Source organism: Panthera tigris, chromosome C1 (genome assembly GCF_018350195.1).
Source record: "Panthera tigris isolate Pti1 chromosome C1, P.tigris_Pti1_mat1.1, whole genome shotgun sequence".
In the NCBI taxonomy this organism is placed as follows: Eukaryota; Metazoa; Chordata; class Mammalia; order Carnivora; family Felidae; genus Panthera; species Panthera tigris.
The window spans coordinates 34,254,908-34,275,321 of NC_056667.1; the positions used below are offsets into that span (position 1 = coordinate 34,254,908).

Here is a 20,414-nt window from a genome sequence, read left to right on the forward strand (position 1 = left end):
AGTCTGTCCCGGTCGCCCGCAGAACGTCTGGGGCTGGCGGAGTTCGGCGGGTCCCCAGCCCACGTGCTCCCGACCTCCGCCGCAAGGCGCCGCCCTCCCGCTAGGCGCAATACGGACTACGTTTCCCAGGGTGCACAGCGGCGGGGCCTTGGCTCAGCGGGGGCCTCGAGCGGCGCGCCGCTCCGTCGCCTGCTCCGGGGGCGCGCGGGCCGGCGCGAGGACAGGGCCAGGGACCCGGAATGAGTTTCCGCGCAGTTCCGCTGTGCCTGGCCGGGCTGTGCCGGGCCGGGCCGGGCCAGGGCAGGCTCAGGGGCAGGGCGGCGCCGGAGTCGGCGGTGCCGGGGACAGGCGCTCGGGGCAGCCCGCGCCTCGCTGAGGTCCCCGCCCCGTCCCGGCCGGGCCGGCTCGTCTGTCAGTCACTGGGGCGGCGGCAGCGGCAGTAGCGGGGCCGGAGCCGGGCGGTGAGAAGAGCGCGGGCCAGGCCGGCCGGAGGGGATCTGCCACAGCCCCTCAACTCTACGGACTCTTCGCCCCAGACTCGCGAAGCTGCACCCCTGCGCCTCGTCGGACGCCTCCGTAACCCGCGAAGGGCTCTCTCCCTCGTCACCCCCCACCCCGTGACCTCCTCGTAGGACCCGAGAGCGCACTCAGACCAGGGTGTTGTGGGTACAGGCCATCGACCCTGTGACCTCTCACGGGCCAGGGGCTCGGTTTCCCCCACAGGCCTGCCTTCCCTGTGACTCCCTCCTCAGAGAGTCTGGGGACAGAGCCGTGACCTACCACCAGGACCCCCGCCTGTGAACTCTTCACTGACGGCTCCCTCCTCAGAGTCCCCCTCAGTTGGTCTCCTCCTAAGAGCACTCCTTTTGGCCTCTGGCAAGCCCCCCATCCCCATCCGAGGTGGGGAGGCCTCGGCAGCCATGCCCGCCCTGGGCCCCCTGTCACCCCACCGCTCCCTGGGCACCCAAGCTGGGGTCTAGCACGGGGCCAGCAGCCAAGGGGCTGGGGCAGGAGACAGGTCAGGGTCCACCTCCCTGCTGGGGAGGGAGCAAAGATGGAGCGGCGGGAGGAGCAGCCTGGGGCTGCAGGGGCTGGAGCAGCACCAGCCTTGGACTTCACTGTGGAGAACGTGGAGAAGGTATGAGGGCCCGGGGTGGGCATACCGGTGACAGAGCAGAAGTTCTGGGGACTGACATTAATGCCAGAGCCCAGGCCTGGGCTGGGTGCCTGCTGGGATGGTGCCCCCAGAGCACCTGGCATTTGCTGTCTCTCTGGGCAGGCGTGGACAGCAGTGTTATGGTGTCCTAATGGGCTATTTTTGGCTTTCCTTAGACATGGGTTCTCTTTGGATACTCTAGGGTCTTGGGCTGGTCCCTTCAGGGTGCTGATAGCCTAGACCTCCGGCCGGATTGGCTATTCTCCAGCTCCGTGGGTACTGCATAAGCAGTGCAGTAAGAAACCAGGAATCCAGGAGACCTACAGCTCAGCCCTCGGGAACCATACAGATGCTGAGCCATACTGGACCTGTTTTGTGACCCAGGGGCTCAGAAAATAACCTGGAACTGAAACAGTCTGGGTTATGTTTACACTCTTTCTTAGGGAAGGATCCTTCTTGTATTGGATGGAGGCCAGACGAGTCCCGAGCAGGCAGGAAGGGCTAACCCCCTCTCTCTGGTAATGGATCTAAGGGATCCGGTCCTGCTGGCAGCCTCAGGATCCTTCTCTGCTCACCTGTCCACATAGCTTCCTGCCACGGTCTTCCCAGGCTCTCCCACAGCCCAGCCCATCTTTTTTGAACTGCTTCTCTGGTTCTTTTCTGGGTTCTGCCCCTGAGGCCTGGGATGCAGAAATGCCTCCCTGCTGGGTTGAATGGGGAGATGGAAAGCAAGGAATGGTCGCAGATATTCATTTGTTATTTTTGAGCCCCTTTTGCCATACCAAATGGTGAAAATCCATCCCTGCTGCTTCTTTGCCTGCTGAATTCAGCATCCCTGAGGAGCCAAACAAGGGACTGTAAATATAAGCTGCTGTCAGAGGTACAAATAGGGCTAAGTCTACTTGGATGGAGCTTGCTTAGGGGGTCAGAGTCCTGACCTCACTCTTCCACCCCCCGGGGCTGGGTGCTGTTGGCATGGTGGCACACACTTCCATGTGCAACCAGGGAGACGAACCACTGTTTTCTTACTGTGTGAAGTCCCTGTGGAATTGGGACCCTGGGGATTTGGCGAGTTGAGAGCTCCAGGCAAGGCATTTGCCAGGGCTGCCAGCCAAGACTTCTTGACCAGCTTTTTGGACCCTCACATGCGCTCTCTGGGGGGTGTTCTCACCCTCCCCTCCAGTATGCCTCTGGCCTAAGGCTGCCTGGCAAAGCCTTAGTCGTGCTCAGATTTCACAATGGCTTTGGTGCCAGCATCTGGAGTGACCGAGGGATGATCCTGGGGGAGCTGAATAGAACCTTTGGAGTTGATGGGACCAGCTGTGCCTGGGAGGGTCAGGGCCCTTCAGGCTGTTCCATGCTCTTCTCAGGCTTAGCTTTATCCCTGTGGAGCCATTCCTTCAACCTGGGCCTTGTCCTTTACCTCAAATGCCTCCCCTTTGGGGAGCTCAGCCTCTTTCTGCTTTCCTGTGAAGGTTCACTTTCTGAACCCCTAATGTTTGGCTATGATGACAACATGGTAGAGCATGGGCAGAGTTCAGGCTTTCCGGGTATCAGTAGGATCCTCGGCTCAGGAAACAGTGAGCTCTACCTGCTCAGCCCCTCAGTCAGAAAGAGAGAGCAGATTTGCAAGACCAAGTTCTGGGCTCTGACGGGATCCAGAGTGGCCAACACCTGCTCAGTCCTGTGCTGTCCTGCAGGCGCTGCACCAGCTCTACTACGATCCCAACATTGAGAACAAGAACCTGGCTCAGAAGTGGCTGATGCAGGCCCAGGTCTCCCCACAGGCCTGGCACTTCAGCTGGCAGCTACTGCAGCCCGACAAGGTGCCTGAGATCCAGTACTTTGGGGCCAGTGCCCTGCACATCAAGATCTCTCGCTACTGGAGTGACATCCCCACTGACCAGTATGAAAGTCTAAAGGCACAGCTCTTCACCCAGATCACCCACTTTGCTAGTGGCTCCAAGATCGTGCTGACTCGGCTGTGCGTGGCACTGGCCTCCCTGGCTCTCAGCATGATGCCTGATGCTTGGCCGTGTGCTGTGGCAGATATGGTACGGCTCTTCCAGGCTGAGGACTCACCGGTGGATGGTCAGGGCCGCTGCCTGGCCCTACTAGAGCTGCTGACAGTGCTGCCGGAGGAGTTCCAGACGAGCCGCCTGCCCCAGTATCGCAAAGGCCTGGTGCGGGCCAGCCTGGCAGTGGAGTGCGGGGCTGTCTTCCCGTTGCTAGAGCAGCTGCTACAGCAGCCCAGCTCACCCAGCTGTGTGCGTCAGAAGGTGCTCAAGTGCTTTTCCAGCTGGGTGCAGCTGGAGGTGCCACTGCAGGACTGTGAGGCGCTTATTCAGGCTGCCTTTGCTGCTCTGCAGGACTCGGAGCTCTTCGACAGCAGTGTGGAGGCCATTGTCAATGCCATTTCACAGCCTGATGCCCAGAGGTGAGCTGGTCCCCATCTTCCCAGAAAAGAACAGTTTGATTGGCCTTCCATCTATCTGTTCAATAAACACGAATTGAGTGCCTACTGCATACCTGGTCCTGTGCTGGAGATACACAAGGAGGCAAACAAGACATGGTCCTTGTCCTTATGGTTCAGAGAGGGAGACACAACTAATCATCCAACAAATTATTCAGTTAAAATATTTGACTCTTTCTTCTCTTTCTCTCAATCAGTCACCATGTCCTGGCTGTTCTGCTCCTGACCACATTGCAAATCTATTTTTCCCATCTCCACTGCCACCACCCTAGTCCGAGCTGTCATCATCTCTCTCCCCAAATGATTGCAGAGATTTTTCACTAGTCCCCTGGTTTTTACTCCTGTACCCGTATTGTCCACCGAGCAGCTAGAGTGATCTTTTGAAAAGGAGGATCCAATTTGTCCTTTCTGCTCAGAACCCTTCAGTGGCTTTTTGCAGCTCTTAGGATGAAGTTCAGAATCCTTAACGTGATCCACAAGGTGCTGCACAGCATGGCATCTCTAACCTCTTCTCATGTCATGCTCCTTTCTCCACTCTCATACAGTCTTTTCAGTTGCTTGAATGTTCCATGCTCCTTCTAGCTTCTGAACCATCACAGGTACTTGGCACATCATCTCTACCTCAACTGAAATTTCATTATCTTAGGAAAGCCCTCAATGATTTTTAAGACTAAGTTTGGTCTACTCTATTATTGTATCTCAGAGCTTCTAGTGTTTTTCCTTCTTAGCCTGTAACACAGTTTCATCATAAATTAATGTATGTCTCCTCATTGGTCTCTCAGCTCTGTGAGGACAGACACTGAATCATTTTATTTTGTCACATTGTGCCTGGCAGCATTTGGTAGCATTCGGTGTTTTTTGAACAGATGAAAAGTAGGAGTTGCCTGAGAGGTGGGAGCAGGGTGGGGGAGTTCAGGGGAAGAGAGAGCGCTCCAGGCTTCAGGAACTATAGCAGGGGCAAAGGCCCCTGGTGCGTAGCACCATAGTACCTTTAAGGACTTGAAGGAAGGTGAGTGTAGCGAGGTGTTTGTGCAGCAAATGTTTGTTGCGTGCCTCTTTGTGTCTTGGGCCCTGTGCTGAGCACCAGGTGCGTAAAGATGAATGGGTTGACTTCAGCAAGCCAGGAGCTCACAGTCTAACAGACACATGGAGGGGCAAATGTGGTCAACGAGATGAACGCTATGATAGAGAAAATGGTGGGGGGACTGTACGAGCCCAGAGGAGGCATTTAACCTGGTCTTAGGACTGTGAAAGGCTTCCCAGAGGAAGTGTGCTTTAAAGAGCCTTAGCAAAGAAAGGGTGTTGAGAAAGCCTGGTGAGTGGTGGTGATTAAACAGCAGGATTTAAGGACCAGTTGTGGGAGGTCTGGGCCCAGATTATGTAAGACCTTTGTCAGCCAGGCTTAAGATTTTGGTCTTCATCCTGAGGATGATGTAAAGATATTAAAGAATTTCAAGTAGAGAAAATGCCATAATGAGATGTTTGGTATAAGTTGGATTGGCCATGGCAAGACTGGAGACACTAACACTTCAGAGGTAGGACTTTAGAAACCCTTAGCAGACTTGGAGGGGAAAAACATTGAAAGAGATGGCATCAGAGAGTGGTTAATGGCTCTAGCCTTGGCATTAGTCATGTCTGAGTTTGAATCCCAGATGGTCTGTTTACTAGGTCTGATACCTTGGATAAGTCGCTTTTAAGCCTCAGTTTCCTCATCAGTAAAATGGGTGTGATCATATTAACCTGAGAGAGTTGTAAAGGCTTAAATAGGACAATGTGCACAGGGTCTGCCCCTGGTATTCTATAAAGGATATTTTGATATTAATAGGATTAAAGAAGAAAATGTCTATGAAAGGCTTAGCCTGGTTCTTGCACGCCCCATAAAAGGCAGTTGTTAGTATTTGGTATCGTTTTGCATTGGCAGTTAGTGTATCTTTCCCATGGTTTCCCAGGTTTTCCAACTCAAAGTGGGTATCAAGTCCCAGGACTAGCCTTTCTTGGCAGCTTGAAGCTCGAGTGCCGGCTGCACTCAGACAGTTGGTAGCTAAAGGGAATTGGCCAGGGCCAGTGCATGGGTGATGTGGGGTGTCCTTGGATACACCCAGGTTTACCCGCCCAGCCGGTCTCCAGGGCTTTGGCAGGTAATTGATGCCTCTTCTCTTCTGAACGAATGAGCGAACAAGGAGCCAGTGAGGGAACCCACAGCCTCCTGAGCGCCCATTGGCTGCAGCCCCCATGGTTGCTTAGCAACTCTCCCCATTTTCTCAGCTCTCCTCCCTGAGCTCTAATTGCAGGTCTGGGCTGAGCTCAGTGTGAGTGGCAGCCAGCAAGTCCCAGCAGCCCTGCCCCGGCAGCTTGAGCTGACCAACAGAACTAGGCCTCTTGAACCCAGTCTCAGCCATGGGCTTAAAGACATCCTCTCTATCTCCCTCTCCCAAACCTAGAAACCTCTGGAAGCCTCAGACCTGCTCTTCTGTGTGCATAGTTCTCAGGAATAGGTGCCCAGGTGGTGGGAAATCTAAACAAGGGTTTCCCCCACCGGGGTGCTGCACCAGCCTAGTGTCAGAGTTTGGGTCTTGCTCTGTCTAGTCTAGCTTCTTAGACTTTGGCTTGAGAAAGTCACCTGTGGTTTTGCCTCTTGGGTTATCCAGCCACTGCCTTCCCCAGGTGTCCTAATATTGGCTGTCCCCTTGGCTGAGCTTGCACTCAGGTCCTCTCTTTCCCACTCTTCCACAGCTGCTGCTGCTTGCCTGACTCTCTCTCCCTCAATTTTCTTTTTCCTGAAATATGTTTTTAGTCCTGGAAAAGCTTTCACTGGGGGCTGGGGGAGGAGAGAAGGTGAACTAGACAAGTTCTTGGGGGCTCCCATCAGTTAGAATTTGAGATATGGGCTGAGATTTGCATAGATCCTTTGGGGAAAATTCAGGTAGGGCTCTGAAAGAGCAGTCCTGCAGCAGAAGAGGCTACCTCAGCCTGGAATTTGTCTCAAAGTTGCTATATGACCTTGAGTTATACTCTGAGCCCTTCTGGACTTGTCTGTGACTTAGCCTATTATGCAGCTCAAATGTGACCAATTAAGAACTCAGTGAAGATTGAGTACCTGCTGTGTACATGAACTTTGGCAGGTGTGAGGGAGCCTTGGTGGGGACACTTTGGGGACAGGGCACTATCTCCTGCCCCCATCTCAGCTGCTGGTAAGCTCACACGCCATGACTTTGGCCCTGTCCCTGCTCTCTGTGCCAGAGTCTGGCCTGAAGGTGCCCATTGTCTGGTGGTGCAGCCTGTGTCAGGGTCATGAGACTGAAGCTATCCCAGCTGTTTCCAGGCAGAGCCCTCTAGGGCTGTCTCTGGGTTGGGAGTATTCTGGTATGGATACCTTGTCCAACCAGAATGAGGATTTGGAGAAAGCTGACATCTGGGCTGGTTGCCCCTTGTTTTCATCTTACCCCTGAGATTGAGACTACCTGCCTAGCAGCCTGCTTAGGGCAAATGCAAATAGAACTCCTCTGGACTCTCAACCTCCTACCTCTCCATAGATTGCTATGGTGACACTATGATTGGTAGCAGAGGGGTCTCAAGCATCTGATTCCCTCTGAGAGTATCACTTCATGTGATTAGTCTGATCTCCACAGCAGGCTGCTGGGGAGGGGTCCAGTGAGATAGAGCTAGCATTCTCAGTCTCCTTTGTATACTGTGTGTCCCCTGCTCCCCTTTAAGGATCATTGTGCTTCAGGACTCTGACTTGCACCTTCTTTTCTCTCATTCACTGCTTTCTTCCTGGGCAGTGCTCATCTGCTCCCATAGCTTCAGTTACCAGCTGTTTGCTGATGACTATGTCTCTTGCTCTAACTTCTCCCTTGGGCTTCAGGTTTTTATATCCAACTCTCTGGACACCTCTGTTTGCATATCTCACCAGGTACCTCTGATTCAACATGCCTAACACTGAACTTATCGCCTTCTGGCCTCCCATTAAATTTATTACTATTCCCCTCTACCCACCCCTCCTGGCCTCAGTAAATAGCTCCACCATCTACTTAGTTGTTTAGTCAATAACCTGAGAGTTGTCCTTGACTCTTCCCCATTGTCATATTCAGTCAGTCATCAAGTCCTGTCCATTTTTCCTCTTAGCTGTCTCCTAGTTCATCATCTATTGCTGTCCCTTCATACTGCCACCAGAGTACATAGGAATTAGGATCTGGTGGTAGGGAGTGGAATGGAAGGTGGGGACTGATGCTGTCGGTGCCTTCTGAAGTCTTTATCAGGGCTCCTGAGCCTGTATTAACTCCTCTGTCACTCATCCTGTTCAGTCTCCCTTAACACTGTCTATATTAGTTTTCTGGAGGGGCTGTAATAAAGTACCCCACACTGGGCAGCTTTAAACAACAGAAATTTATTGTCTCATAGTTGCAGAGGCTGGGGGTCCAAAATCAAGGTGTCGGTTTCCTCTAAAAACCCGGAGGAGAATCCTTCCTCACCTCTTCCTAGCTTCTGTTTGTTTGCTGGCAATCTGTGGTGGTCCTTGGCTTTAAGTTGCATGACTCCAATCTCTGCCTTTGTCATCACATGTCATTCTCCCTATGAGCCTCTGTCTTCACATGGTTGTCTTATAAGGACATCCATTGTATTGTAGTAGAGCTCCCCCCCCACTCTGTGATCTCATCTGCAATGACACTGTTTTGAAATAAGATTACATTCTGAGGTATTGGAGATTAGGACTTCAGCACATCTTCTTGGTGGATACAACTCAGCCCATAACAGGCTGCCCCCTGGCCCCTCCAAAATATGTCCTTCCCACATGCAAAATACATGCATCTCATCCCAACTTCCCCAGAAGTCTTAACTCATACCAGCACCAACTGTAAGTCCAATTAGAGGACACAATTTAACCTGTAACACTGACCTCATACTTCCTTCTCAGAGTTCTCCTGGAAGTCTCTGACCGAAGGTTCTTCTCAACATGGGCAGCATCAAAGCTACGATGTAGGCCCTGACCTCTTTTTTGCTTTGGGTTTGTTGTGGGGAGTGAGCTTTGATGGAAGACAGGGAGAATATGCCTTTCTCTCAAAGCTGGTGGGGGATGGGTAGACAGCTCTGATGGGTCTCCTTACCTCATGCCTCCAGGTATGTGAACACACTCCTCAAACTCATCCCGCTGGTGCTGGGATTGCAAGATCAACTGCGACAGGCAGTGCAGAATGGGGACATGGAGACCTCCCATGGCATCTGTCGCATTGCTGTGGCCCTGGGCGAGAACCACTCCCGGTGAGCAGTTGGGCAGCTGGGGGTGGGATAGCAGGGCCCTCTAAGAGGTGTGGTTTTGGAGCCCTGTTGGGGGAGGGGGAATGACCTTACTATACCTCCTCCTTCCAAGGGCCTTGCTGGACCAAGTGGAGCACTGGCAGAGCTTCCTGGCCCTTGTCAACATGATTATGTTCTGCACCGGCATCCCTGGCCACTATCCTGTCAATGAGACCACCAGTTCCCTGACCCTCACCTTCTGGTACACGTTGCAGGTGTGTCTATGTGACCTCTAGTAGAATTGGGCTGTAATGACAGAAGGTAGATCATGGGCTTCTGGGCCTGGTGCTGAGGTGGCTAACTTTCTTCCCTGGCTCTCTCAGGATGACATTCTGTCCTTTGAGGCAGAGAAGCAGGCTGTGTACCAGCAGGTGTACCGGCCGGTCTACTTCCAGCTGGTGGATGTGCTTCTGCACAAGGCCCAGTTTCCTTCTGATGAGGAATATGGATTCTGGTCCTCAGATGAGAAGGAGCAGTTCCGAATTTACAGGTGATGGTAGCAGGCCAATCCTACCTCTAAATAGAGTCCTGAAATAATGAAGGCAATGAGGGGAGGAGCCCAAGACCAGGCCTCTTGAATCCTGAGGTTCCTTTCTCTATTCTCTAGGCACTTTTGCAGTTGTGAGGGAGCTGGGGTGGGCTCCTGGGCTTGGGAGCAGGATCCGGGCAGTGTATAAGGTCTTCGTCTACTTCTTAGGGTGGACATCTCAGATACGCTCATGTATGTGTATGAGATGCTGGGGGCCGAGCTGCTCAGCAACCTCTATGACAAGCTGGGCCGTTTGCTCACCAGCTCAGAGGAGCCCTACTCCTGGCAGGTACCTCCCAAGCCTGATTCCCTCAGCCCTCCCAGAACTGTCACACCCTCCTCCTCAGCCAAGCCAGTGGCACCCTCTTTCCTCAGCACACAGAGGCCCTGCTCTATGGCTTCCAATCCATCGCAGAGACCATCGATGTCAATTATTCTGATGTGGTGCCTGGGCTCATTGGCCTCATTCCACGGATCAGCATCAGCAACGTGCAGCTGGCGGATACTGTCATGTTCACCATTGGTGAGACCTGGCACACACCCATGAGCACATTTCCAGAGCCACAGGCACCCCATCCCCAGCTATAGTTGGCCTGCTGGTTCCTGTCCAAAATGGGAGAGACACACATGCCCACACACACAATCAGCATTGTAGCCAACTGGCTGTCCTGGCACATCTAGGGGTCCTTCCTACAGTGTTCTGAGCTGCAATTCAGTGAAGCTAATTTGCTGTCAATGTAACAGCAGTGCTAGACCTCTTCTGAGTAACTTCTTCCTGCTTCTCAGCTATAAGGCTCCTGTTTGAGCATGTGCATGCATATTTGCCTATTCAGCTCTAGGGCTGTAATTTGATCTGCCAGAAGCTCTGCCTGCCTCTCAGGGACATGGTACAAAGCCAGCCTGGCCTGCCTCAGATATCCTCCCCTCTCCCTTCTTCCCCCAGGAGCTCTGTCTGAATGGCTGGCTGACCACCCCGTCATGATCAACAGTGTTCTGCCCCTCGTACTGCATGCCCTAGGCAATCCTGAGCTCTCGGTCTCTTCAGTGTCCACCCTCAAGAAGATCTGCCGAGAATGCAAGTATGACCTGCCACCCTATGCTGCTAACATTGTGGCTGTCTCCCAGGTATGCGTGAGCTAGGGTTGGGCTGGGTCTCAGGGCACACTGCCCTGTGCTGATACCAAATTCCTTCTGTTTATCTCCAGGATGTGTTGATGAAACAGATCCACAAGGTGAGCCCAGAAGTTTCTAGGGGGTCCTTGGGGATATTATGGGAATCTGCAGAAATCCTCTTCTGCCTTTTCCTACCCGTTGTCTTTTATTCTCTGTTCTTGGAAGCTTCCCCAAGAGGTTTATTCTTCCTGCCCACATCCAGATGTGTCCAGGATTGACTTTCCATGTTCTGCCCCACAGACAAGCCAGTGCATGTGGCTGATGCAGGCACTGGGCTTCCTGCTGTCAGCCCTGCAGGTGGAGGAGATCCTTAAGAACCTGCACTCCCTTATCTCACCCTATATCCAGCAGCTGGAGAAGCTGGCAGAGGAGATAGTGAGTGAGCTGGTGTGTGTGTGTGTGTGTGTGGCCAGAAGGCAGGGGTGGGTTGCCCTTTGTGTGGGCTATGGCTGTTGGGGAGTGGGGTTGGAGTTGACAGTCAGGGCTGGGGTCCGGGGGCCAAGCTGGGCCTCGGAGATCCAGAGCTTGGTTTGATTCTCCCCATAGCCTAATCCTTCCAACAAACTGGCCATTGTCCACATCTTGGGGCTTCTCTCCAACCTCTTCACCACGCTGGATGTCAGTCATCATGAGGATGAACATGAAGGCCCTGAGCTCCGGAAGCTGCCAGTGCCACAGGGACCCAACCCCGTGGGTGATGTTGCCATTGCCCTCCACCCCCAACACACACACACACACACACACACACACACACACACACACACACTACCACACACCCTGTGGGAATATCATTGTTACTCCCCAACTTCATGGATAATATTGTCATGGTTCCCTTGGCCCCATGGGGCATGATGCATTTGGTGTGCTGACCCTGTGAATGACCTTATCATTGTGCCTCATTCTGTAGGGAGTGATATCATTGTGTCATCCAACCTTGTGGGTGATATTTGTCTTTGTCCCCAGCCCAACCAGGGTGATGTCATTGTGGTTCCTCCATCTCATGGGAGACATTGACATTATCCTTCAACCCCATAAATGATGTAATTATGAGTTCCTGTTTGACCCCCAGTTCCGGGGGGTCTTCTACTTGGCTCCTCACCATCCCATGTGGGCACTGGGGATGCTTACATGCTCTACGTGTAATAGTTCTTGCCTTCGACTTGCTCCCAGTCTAGAGGAAACATACGTAAACAGATTGTCACAAAGCAGTGTGATAAGTACTGTGATAAGCTCAGGCACAGGGGGTTGGGGTGACCACTTACAAGCTGTTTGATCTGGAGCAAGGCTCAGCTTCCCATTCAAAACTATGAACATCAGACTACCTGGCTTGCTTATCTCAATAGAATGATGCTGGGTAGCATATGTGGTCTTGAGTAAAATTTTGTATAAATGTGAGACACTGCTTGGATTATTGTTCCCAGGGTTTCTCCTGGAGAAAAGGGAGCCACAGTATCCTAGCTTCTCTCTTCAGCTCTCCACCTTAGTTTCAGTTGCCCTTTTGGCTCTAGACCAAAGTTGGGCTAGCGTCCTCCTACAGAGCCCCTTCTCCTTCCGTGGTAGTCATTGTCCTGCCTTCCCTTACCTCCCAGGACCTCAGTCTGCTCTCTGCTCCTCCATAAGTTGCCATATCTGTGCATCCCTTGGGGCTCTGCACCCTAAGCCTGTTTGAGTGAGACAGCATCTCCACTGCAGGGGCTAACCCATAGGCTTTTGATACTGAAAGGATTTTTCTGAGCAGAAATGGATAGGGAGTGATTTTTCTTAAAAGTTACAAAGTGTTAATAATCTTCTGAAGCCTTCATAATATCCCTGCTTTGCACTTTGAGGCTTCCTCTAAAATGATCCCTAGAATTCAGGATATCCTCTTTATTCATGGGGGATTCAACACACCACTCCTTCCCCCAAGGTCCCATCCATTGAGTCCTCAACATGCAGTCTGGAGTAATAGGTTTGAACTTCTGGCCAACTTTGTACTACCGGGTCCTTCTGGGGTGGGTGAGAGTGGTGGTGGGGCACCTCACTTCTTCTGTGTCTTCAGGTGGTTGTGGTGTTGCAGCAGGTCTTCCAGCTTATCCAGAAGGTGCTGAGCAAATGGCTGAATGATGCCCAAGTGGTGGAGGTGAGCCTCAATCCTTGCTCTCTGCCCCCATCGTGACTTTGCTTAGATACGGAGCAGGATGAAGGTGTTGCTGCCCCATCTTGGCTTACAGTGGTCTGGAGAAAATAAAGGAGGTGAATCCTGCCTCACAGACACAAGGAATGTTTTGGGAAGACATTCAGAACTTTCCAATATCACAGGAAGTCCTTGACCAAAGAACTATGATGTTGGGGCTGAGTGACAGTCAGGGATCCACTTGTAATCAGAGACCTGCCTTTGGTCTGTTTTCAATTCAGGATTTTCTTACTATTGCTGCTCTCTGAGAGGAAATGGTGGAGATGTAAGTAGCAAGACTTGAGTTACAAAGTTCCATCCCGTGCTCCTCTGAGAAGGCCTTTTGGCCTGCTGCCTTTCAGGGTGAGGGTCAGGCTTATTTACCTCTCTCGATTCGCAGGGCCAGGCCAGGCTTATAGGTAAGGGTCCCACCTTAGGCCTCCTCTGTGCAGAGCCTCAGTTGTGTTCTGGGTGATTGTGACCTGCTAACCAGGACCCCTTTGCTTTCTTCCTTTTTTCTTTTTTTTTTCAACGAAATATATTTGACAGTTAACATTGTATAAATTTAAGGTGTACAGCATGTTGATTTGACACATTTATGGATTATAATATGATTGCCATTGTATGATAATTAGAATCCCTATCACATCACATAATTATACTTCTTTTTAGGGGTTGGAATAATTGAGATCTAGTCTCTTGGCAGGTTTGATGATCATAATACTGTTGTCTATTTCCTGGGCCCCTTTGCTTCTTTCCCAAGGCGGTGTGCGCTATCTTTGAGAAGTCTGTTAAGACACTGCTGGATGACTTTGCCCCCATGGTGCCACAGCTGTGTGAGATGCTGGGTCGGATGTACAGCACCATCCCCCAGGCCTCTGCTCTTGACCTCACTCGACAGGTGGGCCTTCTGATTGAGGCAGCAGTGTTTTAAATTTCATCCTAGTTAGAGGTCTGACCCAGGGATGGGGTGGTGGGTAGAGTGGGGTGGATGGCGTCCTGGCAGGGATCCTGACCTGCATTCTAGGAATGCTGGCCAGTTCTTGGTGAGACAGGGCCTCAGCTGACCAGCATTCCCTGCTTTGTTGTAGCTGGTCCACATCTTTGCTCATGAACCTGCCCACTTTCCCCCAATCGAGGCCCTCTTCCTGCTCGTCACCTCCATCACACTCACTCTCTTCCAACAAGGTAGGTCCTGACCAGGGTCCCTGCTGTTGCCGCCACTGCCACCACTGCCACTGCCTCTGCTTCCCCGATTGGGGAGCCAAAGCTGCCCACTCTGTTCTCCTCTGTCCCCTGAGTTGCACATGGGACTTGGTGGGAAACTTGGGGGATCAAGCACAGCACAATTGTCACCCTCCAAGTAGTGACACCGTAGGTTGAAGTGGATAAGAGAGTGAATGATGTCTTCTACTGGCCTGCTGGACTTAGGGCCAGTCTTGATGTGGGGGGAGATGGGGCCAGAGCTCTGAGGGACTTGGGACACTAGGCTGGCTCCTTTTCTTTGGGATATAATGAAAAGTGGAAAGAGCATGGGCTTTGGAGTCAGATAGACCTAGATTCTAAGCTCATCACCACCAACTAGTTGTGTGACCTTGGGCAAGTCACTTACCTTTGCGGAGCCTTTGTTTCCATGTCTGTGAAATAGAGATTTCGTGTACTTGATAGGATTGTTATAGGTATGAAAGCAGTGTCTCTTGGTCCCCTGGCTTGGGGTTTTTGCACATGAAGTACTCAGGGAGTTCTGGTTCCTTTCCCTGCATCGGGGCTTATTCCTTTTTAGGCCCAAAGCTTTTGGCTGTGGTCCCAGCTCCCTGTTCTCTGTGGCCCTCTGCCTGAGAGTGCTGGGAGCAGGGGGCTCTAGGCTTCCCCTGCTGTCTAACCCAGGCTTCTAACTTGGAAAAGAAACAGCGCTGCTGCACCAGCCTCATGAGTCTTGTCTGGATTTGTGGTTGCAGGTTTGAGGCTTACCAGGGGTTTCAGCTGGAGCCAGAGCGCTCTCTGCTGATGTCATCATTATGTGGTCCCATGATGCTGGCCTCTGCTCCAGTGGCCCATGGGTAGGTGCAAAGCGAGCAGAAACTTGAGCCAGAAACCAAGTGTGGCCACCCTTAAATCCTTAACTCCACCTCTCCCACTTCTTGCATCCAGTCAGGGGCAAATCTAGGTGGTCCTGACTCCTGATTATCCCGCAGACTGCCCACCTCTCCCCTTCCTCCATGACCACACCTCAGTGTCCGGGTTGCCCCAATAGTTCTCTACCTGGTTTTCCTGACATCTGCCCTTCCCTGCAGTCCATTCTGCATCCTGCAGTTGTAATGTTCTTTAGAAAACACACATCTGAGTATTTTCCCTCTCTGGCTGGAAACCCTTTCGTTGGCTATCCATTGCCTCAGGTTCTCACCCTGCTCCCACCCACATGGTGCAGCTCCTACATACTCCTCAGTGTCTTCTGCCAGTGTCCCTGAGACACCAGCAGTCTAGCCACACTGACCTCTCCCTTTGATGTCCCATTTGATCCTCTAACTGGAATGCCCTGTGCCCTTTACTGGGTGAGCTCTTACTCCTCCATGCCTTACTTATGCATCAGTCCTAGAAGCTTCTCTGGGGCAGAACTGGGTGCTTCTGACTTTATGCTGAAACTGCATCATGTACACACTGCTGATATAGTACCAATCATACTCAATAATCAGCTTTCATGTGTGTGTCTCTCTCCCTAGACTAAGCCCCTCAAGGGCAGGGTCGAGCCTCTTCTCTCTGCATCCTCAGTGCCCAGAACAAGGCCAGCATAGAGTAGGTATCAGACACTATTGAAGAAAGGAGGGTAAGGTCTCCCTGCCCTCGGAACCTTTCTTCCTCACTATCTGGGGCCAGCCACTAGCAGGGTGGCTGCCGAATGTCAAACATGCTGTCTGTAGGGGGACCCGGGCAGAGGGCATGGGCCTCACTCTCCAGGACTTGAGTAAATCAGGGCTCAGATGTGAAAGAGATGGGCTTTATCAGTGGCTCCTCATAGCCTGGAAAAGGAAGCATGGAAGAGATAATTATCTACTTTACAGTTGGGGAAACTGGGCATTTGTGGCTTGCACAAGATCACACGGCTCCTTAGTGGTGTATCAGGCAGATGTTCGTGCAGCGCCTCCTCCTGAAAGGGGAACAGCCCAGGAGCTCTAGACACATGCCTTGTCCTTGCCACAGGTGTCAACAGAACTGGAGGCAGAGTAGTGTCCAAAACCAATCATACTTGCTGGGCTTGCTGGTTGTCTTGCAGGACAGGATGGCCCCCTTACCTGTTATGCTGTCCTGGTCTTGCCATTCCCTTCTCAGCCTCTGCCCTCCCACTGCACCATGGGGTGACATGTTGACTGGTTTCCCTCTTTCTCTGTGTGTCCAGATGGTGGGAGCTGGTTTTCAGCCCTGAGCCTGGCTCTCTGCTCAGTCGGTGTCCATGTGGAGGGGCTTTGCTGGGTGGGGCTCTCATTTTTGGCCTCATGATACAGTTTCTTCCCCGAGGCCCCGCTGGTGGCTTGCCCAGCCATCCCCACAGCATATTGGACTCTGCCCTAGCCAAGGAGGAGTCCTCTGGTTTAAGTGGACCCCAGGGAGTCCTTCCCTTGGCCAGACCAAGAGCCCTAAGGCCATGGAAGTGAGGGGGCACCTGCTCAGGCCCTGATACCCTGGCCTTTCCAGGGCCTTCAGCCAGGCCCCCAAGGGAGTTACCAAGGACTAACCTCTCGCCATCCCTGCCCTCCTCTTTGATGGCTAGTGTTGGGGAAATGTGCTAGGAGGCAGTGTAGGGCCACCCCAGCCAGCCAGAGGCCGCAGCAAGAGTGGGGGTTGTTTCTTCAGCTCTGTGGAGTCCAACATTGCTTCAGCACCAAAGGCTCACTGGGGGGACTGGCCTGAGGAGGAGTGGGGAGTAGGTGGAAGGACCCCTGGGAGGGAGCTGGGGCAGGCCCGTCCTTCACTTTGCCGTCTCTTTCTGTTGGGCTTCTCCCAGTTCATGGTTTTTGTATGTTTTGTTTCTTTATCTTGCTTCCTGCTGCTCATGTGCCCCCACGCTGTCTCCCTGCAGGCTCTCAGTCCCACATAACTATATGAGGTTGAGTTGCTGTTTGTATAATTTTTTCTTAAGTTCCATCTTTATTATATTTTAGGGCCCAGGGATCATCCTGATATTGTTGATTCATTTATGCAACTCCTGGCACAGGTGTGTTTTAGTTTTATTCATTCACGTTCTGTTCTCTCTCTTTCTCTTTCTCTTATGTTGAAATTCAATTTAAGCCTATTTTTAGCTTTCTGTTGACAAATTTTTTTTCTGTTCAGTTGAATAGAGTTTCTTCATCTGTTTCCGTGGAAGTTGACAACCCAACATCCTCCTTTAGTGCCCCTTTGCCTCAACTAGCTCATTCTTCCACCAAGACCAGGGAGAGGCGATCCCAAAGGGAGGGAGCTGGGCTGGCCTGGGCGGGGGAGGGGGAGTAATTGTGCCCGGCAGCTCCTTCGTAGCTGGGGTGCCCTTGAAGTTCAGGGGTGAGATCGGAGTTGAAGGGCCTGGGGTTCATTGTCCCGTGCTCCTGCCGGGGAACTGCCTGCCTCAGTGCCCCCACCCCCCCACCTGCTCTGGAGAGGTGGCCGGGAGGAGCTCCGAAAGGAGGGGCCAAAGGTGAATGTGCTGGGGTGGAGCCCGGAGTTGGGCTTCAGGTTGTACTGCTGTTGGGAGGTGGGGTGCTGGCTCCACTGTGAGGCTGCGTTGGGATGTGTTTGTGTTTGGTGCATGTGTAAGTGGGTTGGACCTTATTCGTATGTTTTCAGTTTAGTTTGGTTTGGAAACAAATCACATAGCTGCTGTAAGTAGTACGTGTGTTGTGTCGGGAAAAATGTGTAGTTGAAGTGTGGGCACGTGCACTGATGCATGTTGTATGTTGGTGTGCATTAGGCATTGATGGGTTTTGAAGCAGTGTCATGTGTTGGAGGTGTGTGTGTGGGGCTGTGAGAGTGCGTATTTGGGGGAAGGAGTGTATGTTGTGGTGTCGGTATGTCTGACATACAGGGAATGTGTGTTGTGGAAGATACATGTGGTGAGCTGTGGGGACATGGGGCTAGTGCGGGGACCATGGTGGGGATCCTGTGGGTTGGGGTAAATGATGTGTTCCTTCGCTTAATCAGTCCACAAATACTTAGTGTGTGATACATGTCTGGTGCTCTGCCAGGTGCTGAGGGTATAATGGTAAACAAAAACAGGCATAGTTCTTACTCTCTTGGAACTTACAGTATGGTGGGGGGGGTGGGGCGCAGGAGGAGGGGGGAATAGGGAGTGTGTTCTGGGCCTGGATAGACATGTGTGTGGGTAACTGAGGGTGCATCCTTGGGGGTGAGGGCGTTTGTGTGTGTGTGTGTGTGTGTGTGGATGGGTGTGTTAGGAGGGTACATGTGCTAGAGGACTGGGTAGCTTGAAAGTGTGGGCATGTGGACGTGACTGGGGAATGTGGGGCGTTTGAGGGATGTGAATATGTAGCAGGGTGTGTTGCAAATGTGAGAAAGTATGTGTAAGGGATGTGATAGAGGTGTGTTTGAGGGTAAGTAGGGTGTTTCCAGAGAGGGTGAGTGTGGGGGTGCTTGCACATGAACGGGAGTGGAAGGTATGTGAGGGGCTGGAGGGTTGGGGGTCTACATGGTATGTGTTGGGGGGCTGGTGGGGAGCAGCCGTGTTTGATAACTGCTGGAGCTGTGCAGAGCATCTCCTGTGACCTGAGGATGTGCCAGTCGTGTCCTAGCACCACTTGGGGTGGGCTTTCTGCCCCTTGTACTCATTCCCCCCACATGGCAGCACTGACTCCTGAGCTGGGTGTGGCTGAGAAGGGCCTGGACTCAGGGTATCCCGGTTGAATGGTGGGGCCATGGCTCCAAGGCTCCGACCCTACTTTTCCTCCTCCTAAGCTGGAGGGTGTCTGAGGAATGCAGGTGGGACGTGGGGGCTGTTGGACTGGGCTCCACATCCAGCTGCCATCTCTTCTTTCTGCTGTCCTGTTAACAAATCCAGGGGGCTTTGACTGCCTCTGAATCAAAGCAGTCACTGCTGGCTACCTGGAGCCTGCAGGAGGTCTGGCCTTGATGGAGGGGAAAATAAAAGCGTTTGCTTAGGGAGTGACTTGGGACCCAAGCTTTCTGTATTGTGACCACCCCCTTAACCTCTCACACACACCTGTGCATTCATGTACACATACATGTACGTAGCATCCCCTGGCTGCTCCCCTCCTGACTGAACTGTGGGGTGGTTTGGGTCCCCCAGAGATGGCTGGGTGGCTGATTTTGGCAGCCTGTACCTATGGTGCGTGAAGTTGGGGCCTGGGGTGGCAGGTGAGTGGTGGGGAGGGGGGATGGTCCTTGGAGCTGGTTGGGGCTGGGCTTACCAGCTCCACCTCCTGCAGGCTCTGAAGCGGAAGCCAGATCTGTTCCTGTGTGAACGATTGGATGTCAAAGCTGTGTTCCAGTGTGGTAAGTGGGGCCAGGTGGACAGGAGGGCCTGGGTCCCCCTTAGGAGGATCCTTAAGCCCCGCCTGATCTGCCTCTGCCTCTCCTACAGCTGTGCTGGCCCTCAAGTTCCCTGAGGCACCTACTGTCAAGGCCTCCTGTGGCTTCTTTGTGAGTCCCATGCTGAGTCCTGACCCCACCCCCCCCCCGCACCCCAGCCCCTATTCGCAGTCCTGCCCCTGACTCCAGAGTGTAGGGGTATGGTGTGCAAGTCTTGTCCCCAGGGAGAGTGGGGAAAGAACTGAGGCTGACAGTCCTCTCCATCCTCCGTAGACAGAGCTGCTGCCTCGGTGTGGGGAAGTAGAACCTGTGGGGAAAGTGGTACAGGAGGATGGCCGTGTGCTGCTCGTAGCAGTGCTGGAGGTGAGATGCAGCCGTGTTTGATGGGGCTTCGATGGGGGTGGAGTGGCCCTCACTCCTGAGGCAGCTGCCCTCTGGGAAGCTTGAGCCTTTGGTTCCCTAAGCTGACTCTATTTCTTCAGCAGTTAAATGGCTGACAGTTGTTAGGGTTGCTGTGAGGATCAGCTGGCTCTCAAAAAGCAGCACTTAACCATGTGCAGCTTGGCTGAGAAACTGTCTGGGAGTGGGTGGCGCATGGCTAGGCACCCTTGCCGCAAAAGGGGCAAGGCCCTGGTGTGCTGAGAACCCGTCTCCCTCAGGCCATTGGGGGCCAGGCCTCCCGCAGCCTCATGGACTGCTTTGCCGACATCCTATTTGCTCTGAACAAACACTGCTTCAGCCTCCTGAGCATGTGGATCAAGGAGGCACTACAGCCACCTGGTTTTCCCTCCGCCCGCCTCAGCCCTGAACAGAAGGACACCTTCAGCCAGCAGATCCTTCGGTGAGCAGAGCCGGCGGCACCTGGGCACTGGTCCAGAGGAGAGGGTGGTGGTGGTGGACGGTACTAACCTGCTGTCCTTTCCCTTCAGTGAGCGAGTGAACAAGAGGCGGGTGAAGGAGATGGTGAAAGAATTCACACTGCTGTGCCGGGGGCTACATGGCACAGATTATACAGCTGACTACTGAGAGGCGCCCCCGTCCCACCCACACCTCCTCCTCACCCCTCCCTATTCCCAAAGAGTAAACCTGGATCTTCACTGCA

At 52.9% G+C, this 20,414-nt stretch overlaps 1 protein-coding gene across 2 annotated transcripts; it reads left to right on the forward strand.

Moving 5' to 3' along the window:
* The first annotated feature begins 254 nt into the window (after window positions 1–254).
* On the forward strand, window positions 255–20,414 carry IPO13 (importin 13). Of its 2 annotated transcripts, none has more exons than XM_015535371.2 (20): window positions 255–1,138; window positions 2,857–3,593; window positions 8,748–8,888; window positions 8,998–9,139; window positions 9,248–9,414; window positions 9,622–9,742; window positions 9,829–9,976; window positions 10,397–10,578; window positions 10,659–10,685; window positions 10,867–11,013; window positions 11,173–11,316; window positions 12,665–12,745; window positions 13,542–13,679; window positions 13,870–13,966; window positions 16,936–16,988; window positions 19,210–19,276; window positions 19,365–19,423; window positions 19,586–19,675; window positions 19,972–20,153; window positions 20,242–20,414. In XM_015535371.2, the coding sequence occupies exons 1-20, from the start codon at window positions 1,055–1,057 to the stop codon at window positions 20,336–20,338; spliced, it is 2,904 nt and encodes a 967-aa protein (XP_015390857.1). In that variant the 5' UTR covers window positions 255–1,054; the 3' UTR covers window positions 20,339–20,414. The 2 variants fall into 2 exon arrangements, with proteins under 2 accessions (XP_015390857.1, XP_007077381.1); XM_007077319.2 differs by having other exon boundaries at window positions 256–1,138; window positions 10,867–11,001.

What these genes read in the sequence shown, in the direction of transcription:
- IPO13 (XM_015535371.2), top strand. Translation starts at nt 1,055, where the DNA reads ATGGAGCGGCGGGAGGAGCAGCCTGGGGCTGCAGGGGCTGGAGCAGCA. An exon ending in ATGATGCCCAAGTGGTGGAG is followed by an intron (nt 12,746 to 13,541) that starts GTGAGCCTCAAT and finishes TTCTTTCCCAAG; the next exon opens with GCGGTGTGCGCTATCTTTGA. An exon ending in TTCAGCCAGCAGATCCTTCG is followed by an intron (nt 20,154 to 20,241) that starts GTGAGCAGAGCC and finishes CTTTCCCTTCAG; the next exon opens with TGAGCGAGTGAACAAGAGGC.